The sequence below is a fragment of the Anopheles funestus genome, chromosome 2RL, assembly GCF_943734845.2.
Source record: "Anopheles funestus chromosome 2RL, idAnoFuneDA-416_04, whole genome shotgun sequence".
NCBI lineage: Eukaryota > Metazoa > Arthropoda > Insecta > Diptera > Culicidae > Anopheles > Anopheles funestus.
Genome location: NC_064598.1, coordinates 11,259,418 through 11,273,670, shown reverse-complemented (window position 1 = coordinate 11,273,670; position 14,253 = coordinate 11,259,418). Strand labels below are relative to the sequence as shown.

At 39.4% G+C, this 14,253-nt stretch overlaps 2 protein-coding genes across 2 annotated transcripts; both read right to left on the bottom strand.

Moving 5' to 3' along the window:
* Positions 1–166: 166 nt before the first annotated feature.
* LOC125765907 (transient receptor potential cation channel protein painless) lies at positions 167–6,627 on the bottom strand. Its single transcript, XM_049431431.1, has 6 exons — positions 5,843–6,627; positions 5,562–5,747; positions 1,703–3,569; positions 1,337–1,467; positions 1,155–1,255; positions 167–1,070 (listed from the first exon to the last, which is right to left on the bottom strand). The coding sequence occupies exons 1-6, from the start codon at positions 5,885–5,887 to the stop codon at positions 641–643; spliced, it is 2,760 nt and encodes a 919-aa protein (XP_049287388.1). The 5' UTR covers positions 5,888–6,627; the 3' UTR covers positions 167–640.
* Positions 6,628–7,777: 1,150 nt separating this feature from the next.
* LOC125765998 (transient receptor potential cation channel protein painless-like) lies at positions 7,778–14,160 on the bottom strand. The gene is made up of 5 exons (XM_049431572.1): positions 12,385–14,160; positions 9,238–11,026; positions 8,721–8,851; positions 8,543–8,643; positions 7,778–8,455 (listed from the first exon to the last, which is right to left on the bottom strand). The coding sequence occupies exons 1-5, from the start codon at positions 12,475–12,477 to the stop codon at positions 7,960–7,962; spliced, it is 2,610 nt and encodes an 869-aa protein (XP_049287529.1). The 5' UTR covers positions 12,478–14,160; the 3' UTR covers positions 7,778–7,959.
* Between the last annotated feature and the right edge of the window lie 93 nt (positions 14,161–14,253).

Below are 14,253 nucleotides of genomic sequence, written 5' to 3'. Positions count from 1 at the left end.
ATATTTTAATATTTTAAAATACCATAATTTAATTACAATAGAAATCTCTAAGCTGATGTGTTAATACCACCTTTATTTTGGTAGTTTTGTTCTCGTGGCTCTTTCTTTCTTCATTTATCAATAATAATATAAAATTACACTCGGTGATATTGTAAGTACATCGGTATGATATTTGTAAATCGTTAACAGTTTATTTCGATATTACAAAAATTCGATAATCGATTAACAGTGCATTTCAAAATTTCAAAAAATTGTTTATACCCATATAAAACACGTGTTCCATTAAAACATTTTACAAATGCGATGTTAAACGTAGTACTCTAGATTAATATTATATCCCCAAAAAGGCACAGTGATAATGAAAGATTCAGATCTGATTTTCCTTTCAATTGAAAATAGCCGTCAAGAGAAGCTTATATAACGTTAACATTAACAATAAATCGTGTAAACCATACTTTAATGCATATATCAAACTGGTTGGTAAGATTCATATTCGCTTGCACGATGAGTGCAATCTTAAAGTAACACTAATGCCATTTAAATAATGTATGCTGCTTTTGTGTGTGTCTTTCATAGCTTATTAATCAATCTGCAACTCGTATTTCGCCTCTCAGAAAGGTAGAATATACCTGCGTAAAGCCTACGACTTCGATTGCAATGAGGTAACTAGCGATTGCATTAGCTTCCTGAGTTCTGTTTGTTCCTGTGCCATACGTTCCACGTTTTGCTCCATACGGGACAAACGGTACTCGACCGATCCGACGTTATCTACGCGCGAGTGAAGAATCTCCAGTGCGTATTTCACTATTTTACCATCCATATTGTTTAAGCACGGCATAATGCAACATTCGGTACCATACTTCCTGTTACGCAGCAGCAACTGATCGTCTTCCAACTTTTTGTCCAGCTCAAGATCACCCTTCTCCACGTCGCGAGCATATCGTGGCACCAGGGACGATATCATGATTGCATTCGATTGGTTTGGCTTCACCGCAATGTACTTCAGTGGTTCGTTACTCGAGAACAGCTGCAAACTGTTCGAGGGGAACAGCCACGCCAAACGTTCAGTTCTAAATTTTGAAGGTAAACAAAAAAGCGAAATGAGACAAACGATAAAATAATGTCTTCCTACGTATATCACTTAGCCCACTTACACACAACGGATGGGTTTTGATGTCTTCAGTGCATTTTCGTACTTGTTAATGAGGAACACTTTCTGTGTAATGCCGATGATCTCCGATTCTGCTTTGATGGTCTGTAAAAAGCATTGCAGAAATAACATAGCAACGTTGTTTTTTCCCCTAACAAAACATTCCTTTGCCCTTTTAAAACTTACCGTAGTATCGCTGACAGCAAGACCATTCATTAGGTTAAACAGCACGATCGACACAAAGAACAGGAAGAGTGCGAAGATGACATAGCTCAAGCTCGACTGTTGGAATTTTATGTTTGCCGCTTCAAACTCTCCTGCAAGCGTAATAAACACATTAGCTGCTATCTAACAATGAGATCTATTTATAAAATTTCGTACACCCCGCTGCTACATCACTAGCGCGCGAACAATATCGATTTAATATGCGCGTTCTCATGAACACCTTCTGCGAAGAGGGCTATGATTTATCGCAGGCAAAAAAAAAACAATTTACAAACAAATCAAAACCAAGGGGTTTTCCCTTTCTCGCACAATTTCACATGTACTCACCAGTTAACATTACCGCTGTTTTCATCAATGCAAGCGGAACCTCCCCGAACTGATTGAACTGATCGTCGTCCTCATCAGCTTGTCCGGGTGTCGTACCGTCAGTGTTCGCATCAACGGGTTTGGCGTTTCCGTTTACACGGAACAGTGTGTAAAAACTGAACGCAAACGCTAGCAATATTATCGAGTACAAAACTAAGCATTTGAGAAAATTCTTCGAAACCGTTTTTAGCATAACCATGTGCGTCGAGATGGATAGGACGGGCAGTGTTCCGACGAGTAATGTAAACTCCAACGCCGACAGGAGAATAACGCATGCTGAGGCTACCCGGCGTGTTTCGTCGGCAAATTCTCGCATCAGCACCGCACCGGATGCAATGATGAGCAGCACTTCCATACCATTTTCCAGTGATCGTATGTAAACGCGCATATTTAGCAAAAATTGGATCAACTCTCGTGCAATCAGATATATCCATCCGGTAATCGAGACGAAGTAGAAGAACTGCTTGAATGGGGCATCCTCTCGTCCGTAACAGAACACGACGTACATCGTGAAGGATATGAAAAACAGCGTACAAATCACCAGATTGATGTAGAAAAAGCAAATCAGCTTTAGCCACTTTAGCAGCAAAATGCTCGATACTACCGGATGCCGAAGGAGTCGCTTTGTGCTGGACGATTGTGCCATCCGTACGATCGGTTGCATTTCATCCTCGTACGGTAAACCACTGAACGGCCTCAGTTCCGGCTTTTCGTAGTTCGGTTTGTATGCCGGTGGTATGAAGTTTGAGAAACTAATTCTCACTTCGTAGTCTTCGTCGCCCGGCTTACGGTCATTGCTCGTCACACACGAGTCCAAATGTTTCTCCAACAGGTACGAATCCATCTCGCTGATCGGTGATTCTCCAAACAGATCCTCGCCACCGATGAAGGCACCTTTGGCAAGCAACAGCTCCTGAGCATGATCAATCTTATACTTCACAGCGTAATGCATCGCAGTATACTTTTTCACATCTATCTTGTCGATCTCCATGCGCGGATCGTTCAACAGAATTCCCATGCTTTTGAAGAACGGACACTTGTTCTTATCCTTGTATACGTCGATCTGCTTCACGAGCAACGAAAGTAGTGGATCTTCGTTTATTACCGCTACCGCATGATCCGGAATGATTTTGAGCAACCATTCAAGCATTGGAACATTGCCACCATTACAACACTTGGCCAGCAGTCCGGAAAGCAGTGAAATTTCGCCCACAAATTTGCCATTCTCTATTTTTCCTTCAATGAGCTTCTGAGCAGCCGACAGCTTCGCCCGGTACACTGCCACAGATAAAAGCTCGGCACAATCTTCTTCTCGCAGCACGTGACCTTCGTTTTGTTGGATGTATTTCTCATATGCTGTGAGAAAATCATCCTCCGTACCAGCTGCTAGTTTGTTCCGGAGCACTTCCACCGTCACCTTTTCCATGTCGATGTCAGGAATCACAGTATCCGGAAAATGTTTCTCGATTGCTTTTCGTGCCTGTTTCCGGCGAAAGTCTACGTTGACGCAGTAATTTTGTAGACAGTATTCCAGTATTTCTTTCCGCCAGGCCTCGTTCCCACGCGTCACTAGCAGCGCTATAGGTGACACACTGTTTTCATCTGTTGCGTTTATGTTGGCGTGATGTTTGAGCAACAATTTGATACACTCAAACACTTCCTTCCAGTTATCACTGTCGATCTGCTCGAACAACAAATACAGCGCAGTACGATCTTCGAATTTCTGATCGACAAAGAGTCGCTGAACTGCAAGCAGCTGTGAAAGATTGTCACTATCGAATGACAGAGCCGCCAGATGAATGGGATATTCGTTGGTTTCGGGATTTTTCTGAAATCAAAAAAAAACACAACCACTCTGTCATGAACCGTGTTTGCAAATGTATCTATGGCAACGAAGCCCTTCAGGTGTTGTTTTGTATATATATGAGCCCTTCCCGGTATACAATAAACACCCAAGGAACAAAACTGCCGTGACTCGCTTATCCGTGTGTCAACCAATGTTGACATACGTGGTATAAAAATTAAAACCCCCGTAATTTAATAACTGCTACTGGATTAGCTAAACAATGTTCCTAGTGCGTATAATCTTTATTTTAAGAATATTTATTATTCACTATCAACAACGGTATTTTTTTCTTATAAAGAAGGCAATCCGTTCGACACTTCATTATAGTCCGTTGATGATAAAATAGATTGTTCAAATTACTCAGTTATGAAATTTTATATTTTCATAATTTAATCATTAACATAAAGTTGGGAACAAAACATGTAAAGGAACAGCAACACTAAGCTACAGTAGAATTACTGATCAGGCCAGACCGTTATATATGAAATGAATAAAAACTGATTGCAACTGATTTTTTTAAATGCTTATTTCGGATATTGGTGTTAATATTGTTAATAGCTATTAAATATTAGAATTAAAGCTTATTAAATATTAGGGGCCCGGTGGTTCACAGCAGGACTAGGTTCAAATCCTATCCGGACCGTTGCCCCGTAGCAAGGACTGACTATCCGGCTATGTGGTAAAATAAGTCTAGTATGCCAGAAATGGCCGGCATGACCTGCAAGGCAAAGCCAAGAAGAGAGAGATGTTAATATTCTCTCTATCTCTTTCTCTTCTTGGCTTAAAGACCTTAGAGGTCATACCGGCCATTTCTGGCTTACTAGACTTATTTTTACCACACAGTCGGCGGAACCTTGCTACGAGGGGACGGTCCGGATGGGATTTGATACCCGTTCCTCTATGGTATGGAACCGACGCCGTTTATCACATACACCACCCGGCATATACATCGGGTCTCTCTAATGTTAATACTAGTAACACAAATTAAGTCATTTGTTATGTTGTAGAAGAATGCAAACCTTCCAAAAAAGACAGGAGTCCACGTGTCCTTAGTACAATAGCTTAGCTATCGATTAAACCTAGCTGAAAACATCGTGACAAGATGACAATATTTTTCTGAAACTAAGCAATGTTCTTTGTATTGCCAATTCATCGTGCTGTTCAAAGCCATAAGAATATTGATTTTCAACGTAGCATAGAAATGAAAGAAAAGATTTTGTTTAGTCGACTATAGCTTAAAACTTGCTTCACTGTTGGTATTAAACAGCATTTTCGTTGAAGTATAAATATGAAATGTGATGCGGAAATGATCATTTCCATTAAAATTCAACATACTTTTTTAAAATTGTGTATCCAGCAATAGTTTTACTTCAGGTCGTTCTAAACGATATAAAAACTAAAAACATTTGTGGTTCAGACTGGCTTTAATGTAACAAAGACAACGTCTATGAATGTTTTTTTAATTTATGTATACGCGTTGTAAGTAATTGAAATGGAATAACTTTACATTCAGTATTGAATCTATTCAGTTTTGAACTCTGGTATGTTTCGTTTATTTTTTGGTATTTTGATACTCTGTTATTTTTGGTATATCTTCGATAAACACCGAATCCGAAGCGAGATTGGTAATTAATAATTATCACGTTTTGAAGCATTCGCCTAAACTAATAACAATGGCGAGGCCTCTCATGATCAAACGGGCGCTTTAGCTGCTCTGGTAGCTTTAAAGCAAATGTTTACAGCTGTTCCGAACCACATACTTGGCGTAGATATTAATGTTTACTTAACGCTTCGCTACAAACACAGTCGATTTTCTAAAGTCAATGGCCAATGGCCAACATTTTACCACACCCAACACCACTTGAAGCACGAGAAATGATCTCCAAAGTGAACCAGCCGCAATGTATCACACTTTGAGTATTTACCAATCATAAAATTAAAATGACCTCATGTCAAATCCACCCACCTACGTACCTCTTTTACAAGTGCGCCGTGATTCAGACAGGCTCGGATGAAGTGGTTCTTCCCGGGAGTTTTGCATGCTAATTCAAACACCGAATAATCGGAGTCACGATCGCGCAGATTCACATTAGCCCCGTTCAGTAGTGCTCGGCTGAATTCCGACAAATCGTTTGCATTAAAACTTGCACCAAGGGACAGCTAAAATGGAACAAAGTTTGCAAAACGATCATACTCTTGGTTGTATCTGGATTGGATGTACAGCCGAAATTTGCTGACCGTGCAATTAGCCTTACTTGGGGACTGGTGAGGCTCAAATGTTGGAACTTTTGGGAACCCATGTTGCTGTAGGCCGGAAGAATCACGAAGCAAATAACAGAAAATTTATGCTAGCCGTCGATAAATGACACCGTCAGGGCACGACACCGGAACGACTTCCGATGTTTTGAACGGTATAGGCACAAAACACAGTTGGACGATGACTGTTTTTAGGGGGGCACTAGCATGCACGGTGAAGCTCAGACGACACTTGGTAGCGACGCGACTAGAAAGGAGCCGTTCACGCGATGTGCCATATGTGGACACGGTCCACTCAATTTTATGAGACTTCCATAGGCACCCGACACCACTACTTGGACACGATCGCAGCAACGCAACAGCGCTTTGCTCATTATTTTAACGTGATTTTTACTCGCTTATTATTAAGCTTAATCTAGTTGAAGTCGTTTCACATGAAAAGGATTCACTTGTATTTCACACCTTTCGCGGATTAAGTCTAGAATGCTTCTAGATTTGCACTCGGAACAATTAATACTTCAGCAGGCGTAGAAAACGCTGCTCCTATCTGAACGGCCACCAGTCGAATATACGCTCGTATCCAACGAACCAACTAACTCCACCAATCTGCGCCCATATGAGGAGCGCTTGGAAATGTGACCCGCGACAGACACTGGCGCCCATGTGTGCGTGCACCACGCTGTTCGATTGTGCTCATACTATCCATCGGAGAGACCAACATACCGAGTAAATGCATCGATTAGCGGTCGAGTACGGATTCAATGGATTTAACTGGTCGCTTTTCCCGGTGTCGTTGAATCAAAAAAAAAAAGAAGAAAAAAGTCGTTTGTCCAGTTTCGTTGCGTGAGTATCATCGGATGCTGCGTCATGACTCCAGCGCGACTTGTCAACTAACGGCGCGAGATAAAACTAACACACACCAAAACGTTGGCGATCGGTCCACGAGCACGTTCGTTTTGTTTCCCGTTTTGTTAATTTATATCTTCATTTTTTTTTTCGTTGGTCTGCCAAGACCAACACATGCATCGCTTTCGAGCCGTTTCACCGGATGGGATCTTTCACTTGATAAACATTTCTTTCATCTGTATGTTTACGTCACCGTTCTCCATTGTACGGGGAGAATGGAGATCTCGCTGATTCTGGTAACGTTCACTGTAAATCCAGTTCGATGATGAGTCACCCTCGTCAATTTACACAATCAAATGGCATCAATTAATTTACCTGCATCAAAAGGTCAAATCATTTTGCTTTGAAAGTTGTTTTGAATTATGAAGTGGGAAGAGTAAAAATATCCCCGGAATTGCCTTTCAGATCCGTATGGTGAAGAAAAGGATTTGTCCTTCGTAAAGCATGCCGGTACAGGAAGTGTACGACAGACAATGTGGCGTTTGGTTTGCGCCTAACAGTAGGTAATATTTTACACACGATGAATCGCCAACAAGTGGTTAGGAAAAATGGCGAAATGTACGAATTCAAATTTAATTTGAATCATAATGGAATGAATCTTTTACGAGGCAACAATATGTAATCTTCTAGACAATATTGAATTCTAACGATTTTTGTTGAGTAAACATGGCTTCAAATAAACTAATAAACGAAAGAGTTAATTAAATTACACATTACATGGACATGTATGGATAGCAATACAGATATGTAGTATTGTTCTGCACTTATTTTTAATAGAATGCTTTTTTAAAGTTGGAGACTGGATTTATGGGAATTGTCTGATTACATGCGCACTTAAGCACAACATTTATTAAACTAAAATAACAATTTAACTGACATTCAATTTACTTAGTTGTCCTTTGTTATCGTCTGCACCTCACACACAGAGCTATGCATTTAAGCTATTCACTTTTAAGGCTGGAGTCTCGGTTGCGTCGCATGCGATTTAATCGAACGTGCTGTCAAAATTTGGTATGGGATTTGACGGATAACGTCGGACGTACGATTTCGTCGTACGATGGAATCAACAAATTTTAATTCCGTCGGGTCGTCGCATGCGACGCCATCTGTCAACTTGAATTTATTTTAAACTCATCGTATTTTTACTAAAGAGGTCACAAATAACGTAAACCAGCATGGTTTATTAACTAGCAGATTTTATTTAACTACTCTATGAAGAAATTTGTCTCACACAAAAATCGTAATGCGAATCGCATGAACAGTGACTGCACTTGCGATTCGCATTGCGACGAAATCGCATGCGACGCAACCGAGACTCCAGCCTAAGTTCCATGTTCAGCTGTGTCACAATTCTTATCAGCTCCTCCAACTGTGATTGATACGGCGCGATCGGATCGTCGGGTTTCTGGCGTGAACGTAGAATTTGGGTTGAAGTTTTCACGATTTTATATAACATCACATCGAAATACTTGAAAAAGAAGTTATTTGTGCTTTGCGTATAGTAACGCTCATTTAAAACTTGGTTTCCCAGCAGTTCTCTCTCCGGGCCATTTTCTACAGTTTCAATATTTGGGTTTTCCATTGACTGTGTTTTATATTCCATTTTGATGAATGGAGACATTCGTAGGGCGATTTCCTTTATTGGTTCCCTGCTGGGAAAAAGCTGCAAACTGTTTGATGGTATCAACCACGATAAGTATTTAGCTCTAAGAAAGGGATGATAGAAAACATTGTAAAAAAAAACTTGAGTTGTATAAAGTATCACATTTCAATAGCATATTTTAACCACTTACATGAACTGATAAGAATTTAATGCCTTTATAGTGTTTTCATGTCTGCAGATGACGAACACCATTTTGGTAATAGCGATAATTTCTGATTCCGACTGAATGGCCTGTGTTTGATGTGGTCAAAAAAGAAAATTAATGTCTCTAAGTATGTAGTGGTTTATTTAGTAATGACGTTACCGACCATAGTATCGCTCACAGCAAGTGCACTCATTAGATTGTTTATAACGATCGCCACCAAGAACACAAACAGGAAAAACAAGATGTAAATAATCCCAGATGTATCATACTGAATGCTTGCAGCGTCAAATTCACCTATCGGAAATATAAAAAGTTTTAAAACTAAGTAATAATATGCAAACTAATGGATTATCCGAAAACTGATGAAACTCTCATAGCCCCGATTGTGAGGAAAGTGCTGCGAAGGATTTCAGGCCACGTTTGTGTGGAAGAACAAAGTAGAACAAAGTTGATGAGACCGTCGGAAAAGCATGAGGCAATACAGTACAGATGAAAATAGGGATATTACCTATTAGCTAAATGACCATTTAGAGAACTCTTGCAGCAAGATTAAGACCGTGAAGCGGTTATAGCGCGGGATAAATAAGTATGTAATGGATTATATGGAATGGAACATGATTCGCGGTTGCAACATTTAGTATATCTAGTACATCAGGTAGATGAAGCTCTATTCTACTTACCGGTCAACATAACAACCGTTTTCAGTACTGCAAGTTTCATTTCCCGAAACTGATTGAACCGCTCAGCATCATTCTCAATGTGTCCATTAACGTTAGCTATCCGGAACACCGTGTAGAAACCGAACGCAAAGGAAAGCAATAATATCGAGTTCATTGCCAAGCATTTAAGAAAGTTTACTGACACCGTCTTTAACGTAATCATGTTTGTGGAAATGGAATCTACTGGGAGCATTCCAACTTGCATCGTAAATTCTAGTCCCAATAAAAGGATAGTACCGATCGCGATGTAAGAATATATCCCATCACTCGATCCACATAATAACACTACTCCGGATGCAATGATGAGCAGCAGTTCGATTAGGTTCTCTAACGTTCGTACATACACCCGGCTATTCAGCAAAAACAGGATCGATTCGCGTCCTGTTATGTACAGCCAGCCGAACGTAGCGGCATAGTAAAATATCGATCTTGAAGGTGTATGGTCTTGGCCAAAGTAGAACACAATGTAAGTCGTGATCGAGAAGGTGAATATACACGAAAGCAACAAATTCATAAAGATTAAGCGGATTAAGTTTAGCCACTTTAACAATAATATGCTCGATATCACCGGATGCCAAAGCAGATGCTTTTTGTTATCTGTTTGTGCTATCTGTACAATAGGCCTCATCTCATCGTTACTCGTTACCTGGCCAGGTGGTACAAAGTTAGAGTAATCAATTATCATTTTGTAATCATTGTCGCTTGGTTCGCAATCGTTACTCGTCACACATGAGTCCAAATGTTTCTCCAACAGGTACGAATCCATCTCGCTGATCGATGATTCTCCAAATAGATCCTCGCCACCGATGTAGGCACCTTTGGCAAGCAACAGCTCCTGAGCATGATCAATCTTATACTTCACAGCGTAATGCATCGCAGTATACTTTTTCACATCTATTTTGTTGATATTCGTGCGCGGATCGTTCAACAGAATTCCCATGCTTTTGAAGAACGGACACTTGTTCTTATCCTTGTATACGTCGATCTGCTTCACAAGCAACGAAAGTAGTGGATCTTCGTTTATCACCGCTACCGCATGATCCGGAATGATTTTAAGCAACCATTCAAGCATTGGAACATTGCCACCATTACAACACTTGGCCAGCAGTCCGGAAAGCAGTGAAATTTCGCCCACAAATTTGCCATTCTCTATTTTTCCTTCAATGAGCTTCTGAGCAGCCGACAGCTTCGCCCGGTACACTGCCAAAGATAAAAGCTCGGCACAATCTTGTTCTCGCAGCACGTTATCTTCGCTTTGCTGAATGTATTTCTCATATGCTGTGAGAAAATCATCCTCCGTACCAGCTGCTAGTTTGTTCCGGAGCACTTCCACCGTCACCTTTTCCATGTCGATGTTTGGAATCACAGTACGCGGAAAATGTTTCTCGATTGCTTTTCGTGCCTGTTTCCGGCGAAAGTCTACGTTGACGCAGTAATTTTGTAGACAATATTCCAGTATTTCTTTCCGCCAGTCCTCGTTCCCACGCGTCACTAACAGTGCTATAGGTGACACACTGTTTTCATCTGTTGCGTTTATGTTGGCGCGCTTTTCGAGCAACAATTTGATACACTCAAACACTTTGCTCCAGTTATTACTATCGATCTGATCAAACAACAAATACAGCGCAGTACGATCCTCGAATTTCTGATCGACATAGATTCCCTGAATTTCAAGCAGCTGCGAAAGATTGTCACTATCGAAGGACCGAGCCGCTAGATGAATGGGATATTCGTTGGTTTCGGGATTTTTCTGTGCAAGCAACAAATAAAAAAAAGTTACTGATAGGTTTACGTCAAACTTAAGCGAAATTACTATAAGTACATTGTTTTGAAAGATCCCATATTTTCCTGGTCCATAGTCTCGTGTCTACCATATGTCATAGCCAACAAAATAATTATCTGATATAGGACACGTCCTAGAACGTTATGAACCCAAGGCTAAGAGGAATTTTATGTTATTCTTAAAGAATTCAATTGAAGAAAAATAAATACAACAGCACACCTTTTAAGTAAACCAGTATTTACCAGTTTGAGAATATTGGCAGCAGAAGAACGGTTAGCACACTCGATGTGGAACATAAATCGAACCCCTTTTCTAAGTAAATTTTTCGTTGTTTTAAGTGTGTAGACTGCGTGACCATCTTTAATTTTGGGCCCATAACAGCCATTACGCTTAGGGTCTCCGAGAGATTCCGGCACTGACTTCGCCATATTGCAATATTGTACTTGTTGGTAATGTGAAATATTTTGCTTCTATGTTGACTCATAACTACAGATGCACGATTTCGTCTGCGAGAGTGAAACGGCATATTGATATCAGCGGATTATCGTTTAATCCTTCAAGTAACAAAAATATCGTAGAGTCTAAGATAGTCTAAACCTCAGAACCTAAGATAAGCAATAGGCCAATAGGACAAAAAGCTTTTTGAAGGTGATTTGTTTTGCACTTACAATATTTTGTTCAATATAAAGCTAGTTTGATATATAACAAACATGCATGTATGTTATAGTACATCTACATGTGATTTTCGAGCGTCACAATTTGTGGTAACATTACCTATTGATGTAAAGAAAGAAATACTTTAACCACGCCTTCGGTGTTTCGCAATACACTTGCTTGCGGTTGATAATTATTGGGAAAGATTAGATAAACTAGGTACCAGACTTTCATTTGCCATAAAGTGAGGCTCCCATTTTCTACAATTCATCAACATCATAATGGAGTATTGTAATTATTGTAACTATTATAATTATTTTGAAATAGATTCTCCTCATATCTAAATTATAACATCGTACACTACAAATATTGTAATTATGATGCATAGTTTTAATCGGTTTTGTTACGTGTAACAGAATGAAAATAACATGTAGAATGCCTAATCCCGTCAGTATATGAAGTAAGATAAAAGCAGTTACGTTGGATGCGCCTATGTTCAGAAATATGCACTTCAATTACTCTTTGAGCGAATGTTTATAGCCGCATCGAAGCGTTGGTTTCAAATTGTAGAGTACATTTTACACGAGGCTTGATCAATGGCCAAAATAGCCCTTAACACGCGTCTCATCCTTCACATCTAGTATAATGATCTGAACTGCATTCTTACATACCTCTGTAACAAGAGCGCCACGTTTGAGACACGTTTGGATAAACTTCTTCTTTCCTGGAGTTTTGCATGCAAGTTCAAACACCGAGTATCTCATGCCTTCTGTGCGCTGATTTACGTCAACACCTTTCTGAAGGACTTTGATGAATGTATCGAAGTCTTCCAACTCTAAGTTTCGTGCGGCATCCTAAATTCGACAGAACGGTTCCAATCATTACACTTATCGGCAACGTATTATAAAATGCGATCATTCTTACACGAACGAAGAAGTTGGAATATTTTTTCACAGCTACGGACATTTTTATTCTTACAGGATTCTTACAGAGCACTATGCACAATGAATGATCCCGATCCACTGTGAACTACTAATATACAACACGTACAATCCTTTTTCAGCGACGAAACTTTTCTAGTCACTTAGGGCACTGCAAATCACGTTACTGTACTTTAATGAACAACGTTTGCAATTTAAACCTATATTCCACTGTTCAACGTTTATAATCTTATCATCTGCGTATCACTTGCTGACGTTTGGCCGGCATTGATTAAACCTATGTTAACTAACGACTCTGCGTTCAGGAAATATGAAATGTGGTGTCCCAAATCTGACCGCTGATATGGACGGTAGCAAAAGAATTGATTGAACTAATCATACGCGCAACTTAACCAACCCAATTTGCGCCCTAGGTGCTTGTGTGCGTCTCACAGGTGCGCAGGTGCGTTATCCGAGACGAGACAAATAGAAATTTGTTGCAGTTAACCGAAATGGAGTTCAATCGCAATCACGCCTGCAGTTAGGCAGTGCGTTATACACCGAGAAAGGACTTTTTGTTTTATTAGGTGAACAATAAATTATGTTACAAATCGATCAGCAGGTTAAGGCGTTAATTAAATCACTCTATCAGTATGGCAATGGTCGAAATTCTTTCGAGGGGACATAAAAACAAACACCGCCGGAGTCGATTTTTAATTGAAAATTTTAATGTAATATGTTCGAAGTTCGTTGTATTCTTTCAATTCACTAAACGACTCATTATTACGGCATGGAACCACAAGTATTTAGAAGTGTATTTTTGGCTAAATTGATTAAAATTAAGCATTGAAATCACATTTGGGTACGCCCTTTTTCCGTGACAGGTTGATTGCGGTGCTGCCTCCGCTTTTATTAGCGAGTGCTTATCATTAACACGTATTTATCAATGGTTTGCATCAACCAATGTTATTTCACTTACAGTATTCGACCAGCGATGATATTTTTTTAATGTGGAACGCGAACAATTAACAAATATAAACAAATACAATCAAATACAAGTATTACCGATACTAATTTTCTACCCGAAATCAAATACATCAAATACATTACAGCATCTCTAGTGCCCTATCTTGTTTTGTTATTTGTATAATAATCGGTTGTTGTTGGGTGGAAAAACTTACTCAATATATATAAATATAAAAGTGTTTTTATTTAAACAATTTGTTGTTTAGTCATTTTTCATTTGCACACCTGCAAATGAGAAGAATTTATGAAAATGAAAATGAACCACCGATGGCTAAAATAAATTTTTGGTTGTTTTCTGTGGCGCCATCTATTGAGTAGTAGCTGCAACTTTAAGGGCTCTCGGTTTTCTGATAATTTTTAAACTACATTTCATATAAAATTGTAATGGATGCTGCGTATTTCTGCAAAATAAAAATTATAAACTAGAAAGTTATTTAGTTTTTAGTCACGCTGATTGCAGGCTAGAATTTATTTTCTTCAAAATCCTCACGCATTCAGCAATTTAGAAAATGTATGTACGTTAACACTTCAACGATATTTTATTTTTCCGAATACTTATTTCTTTCTAAAACAATTCACATTAATAAAGAAATA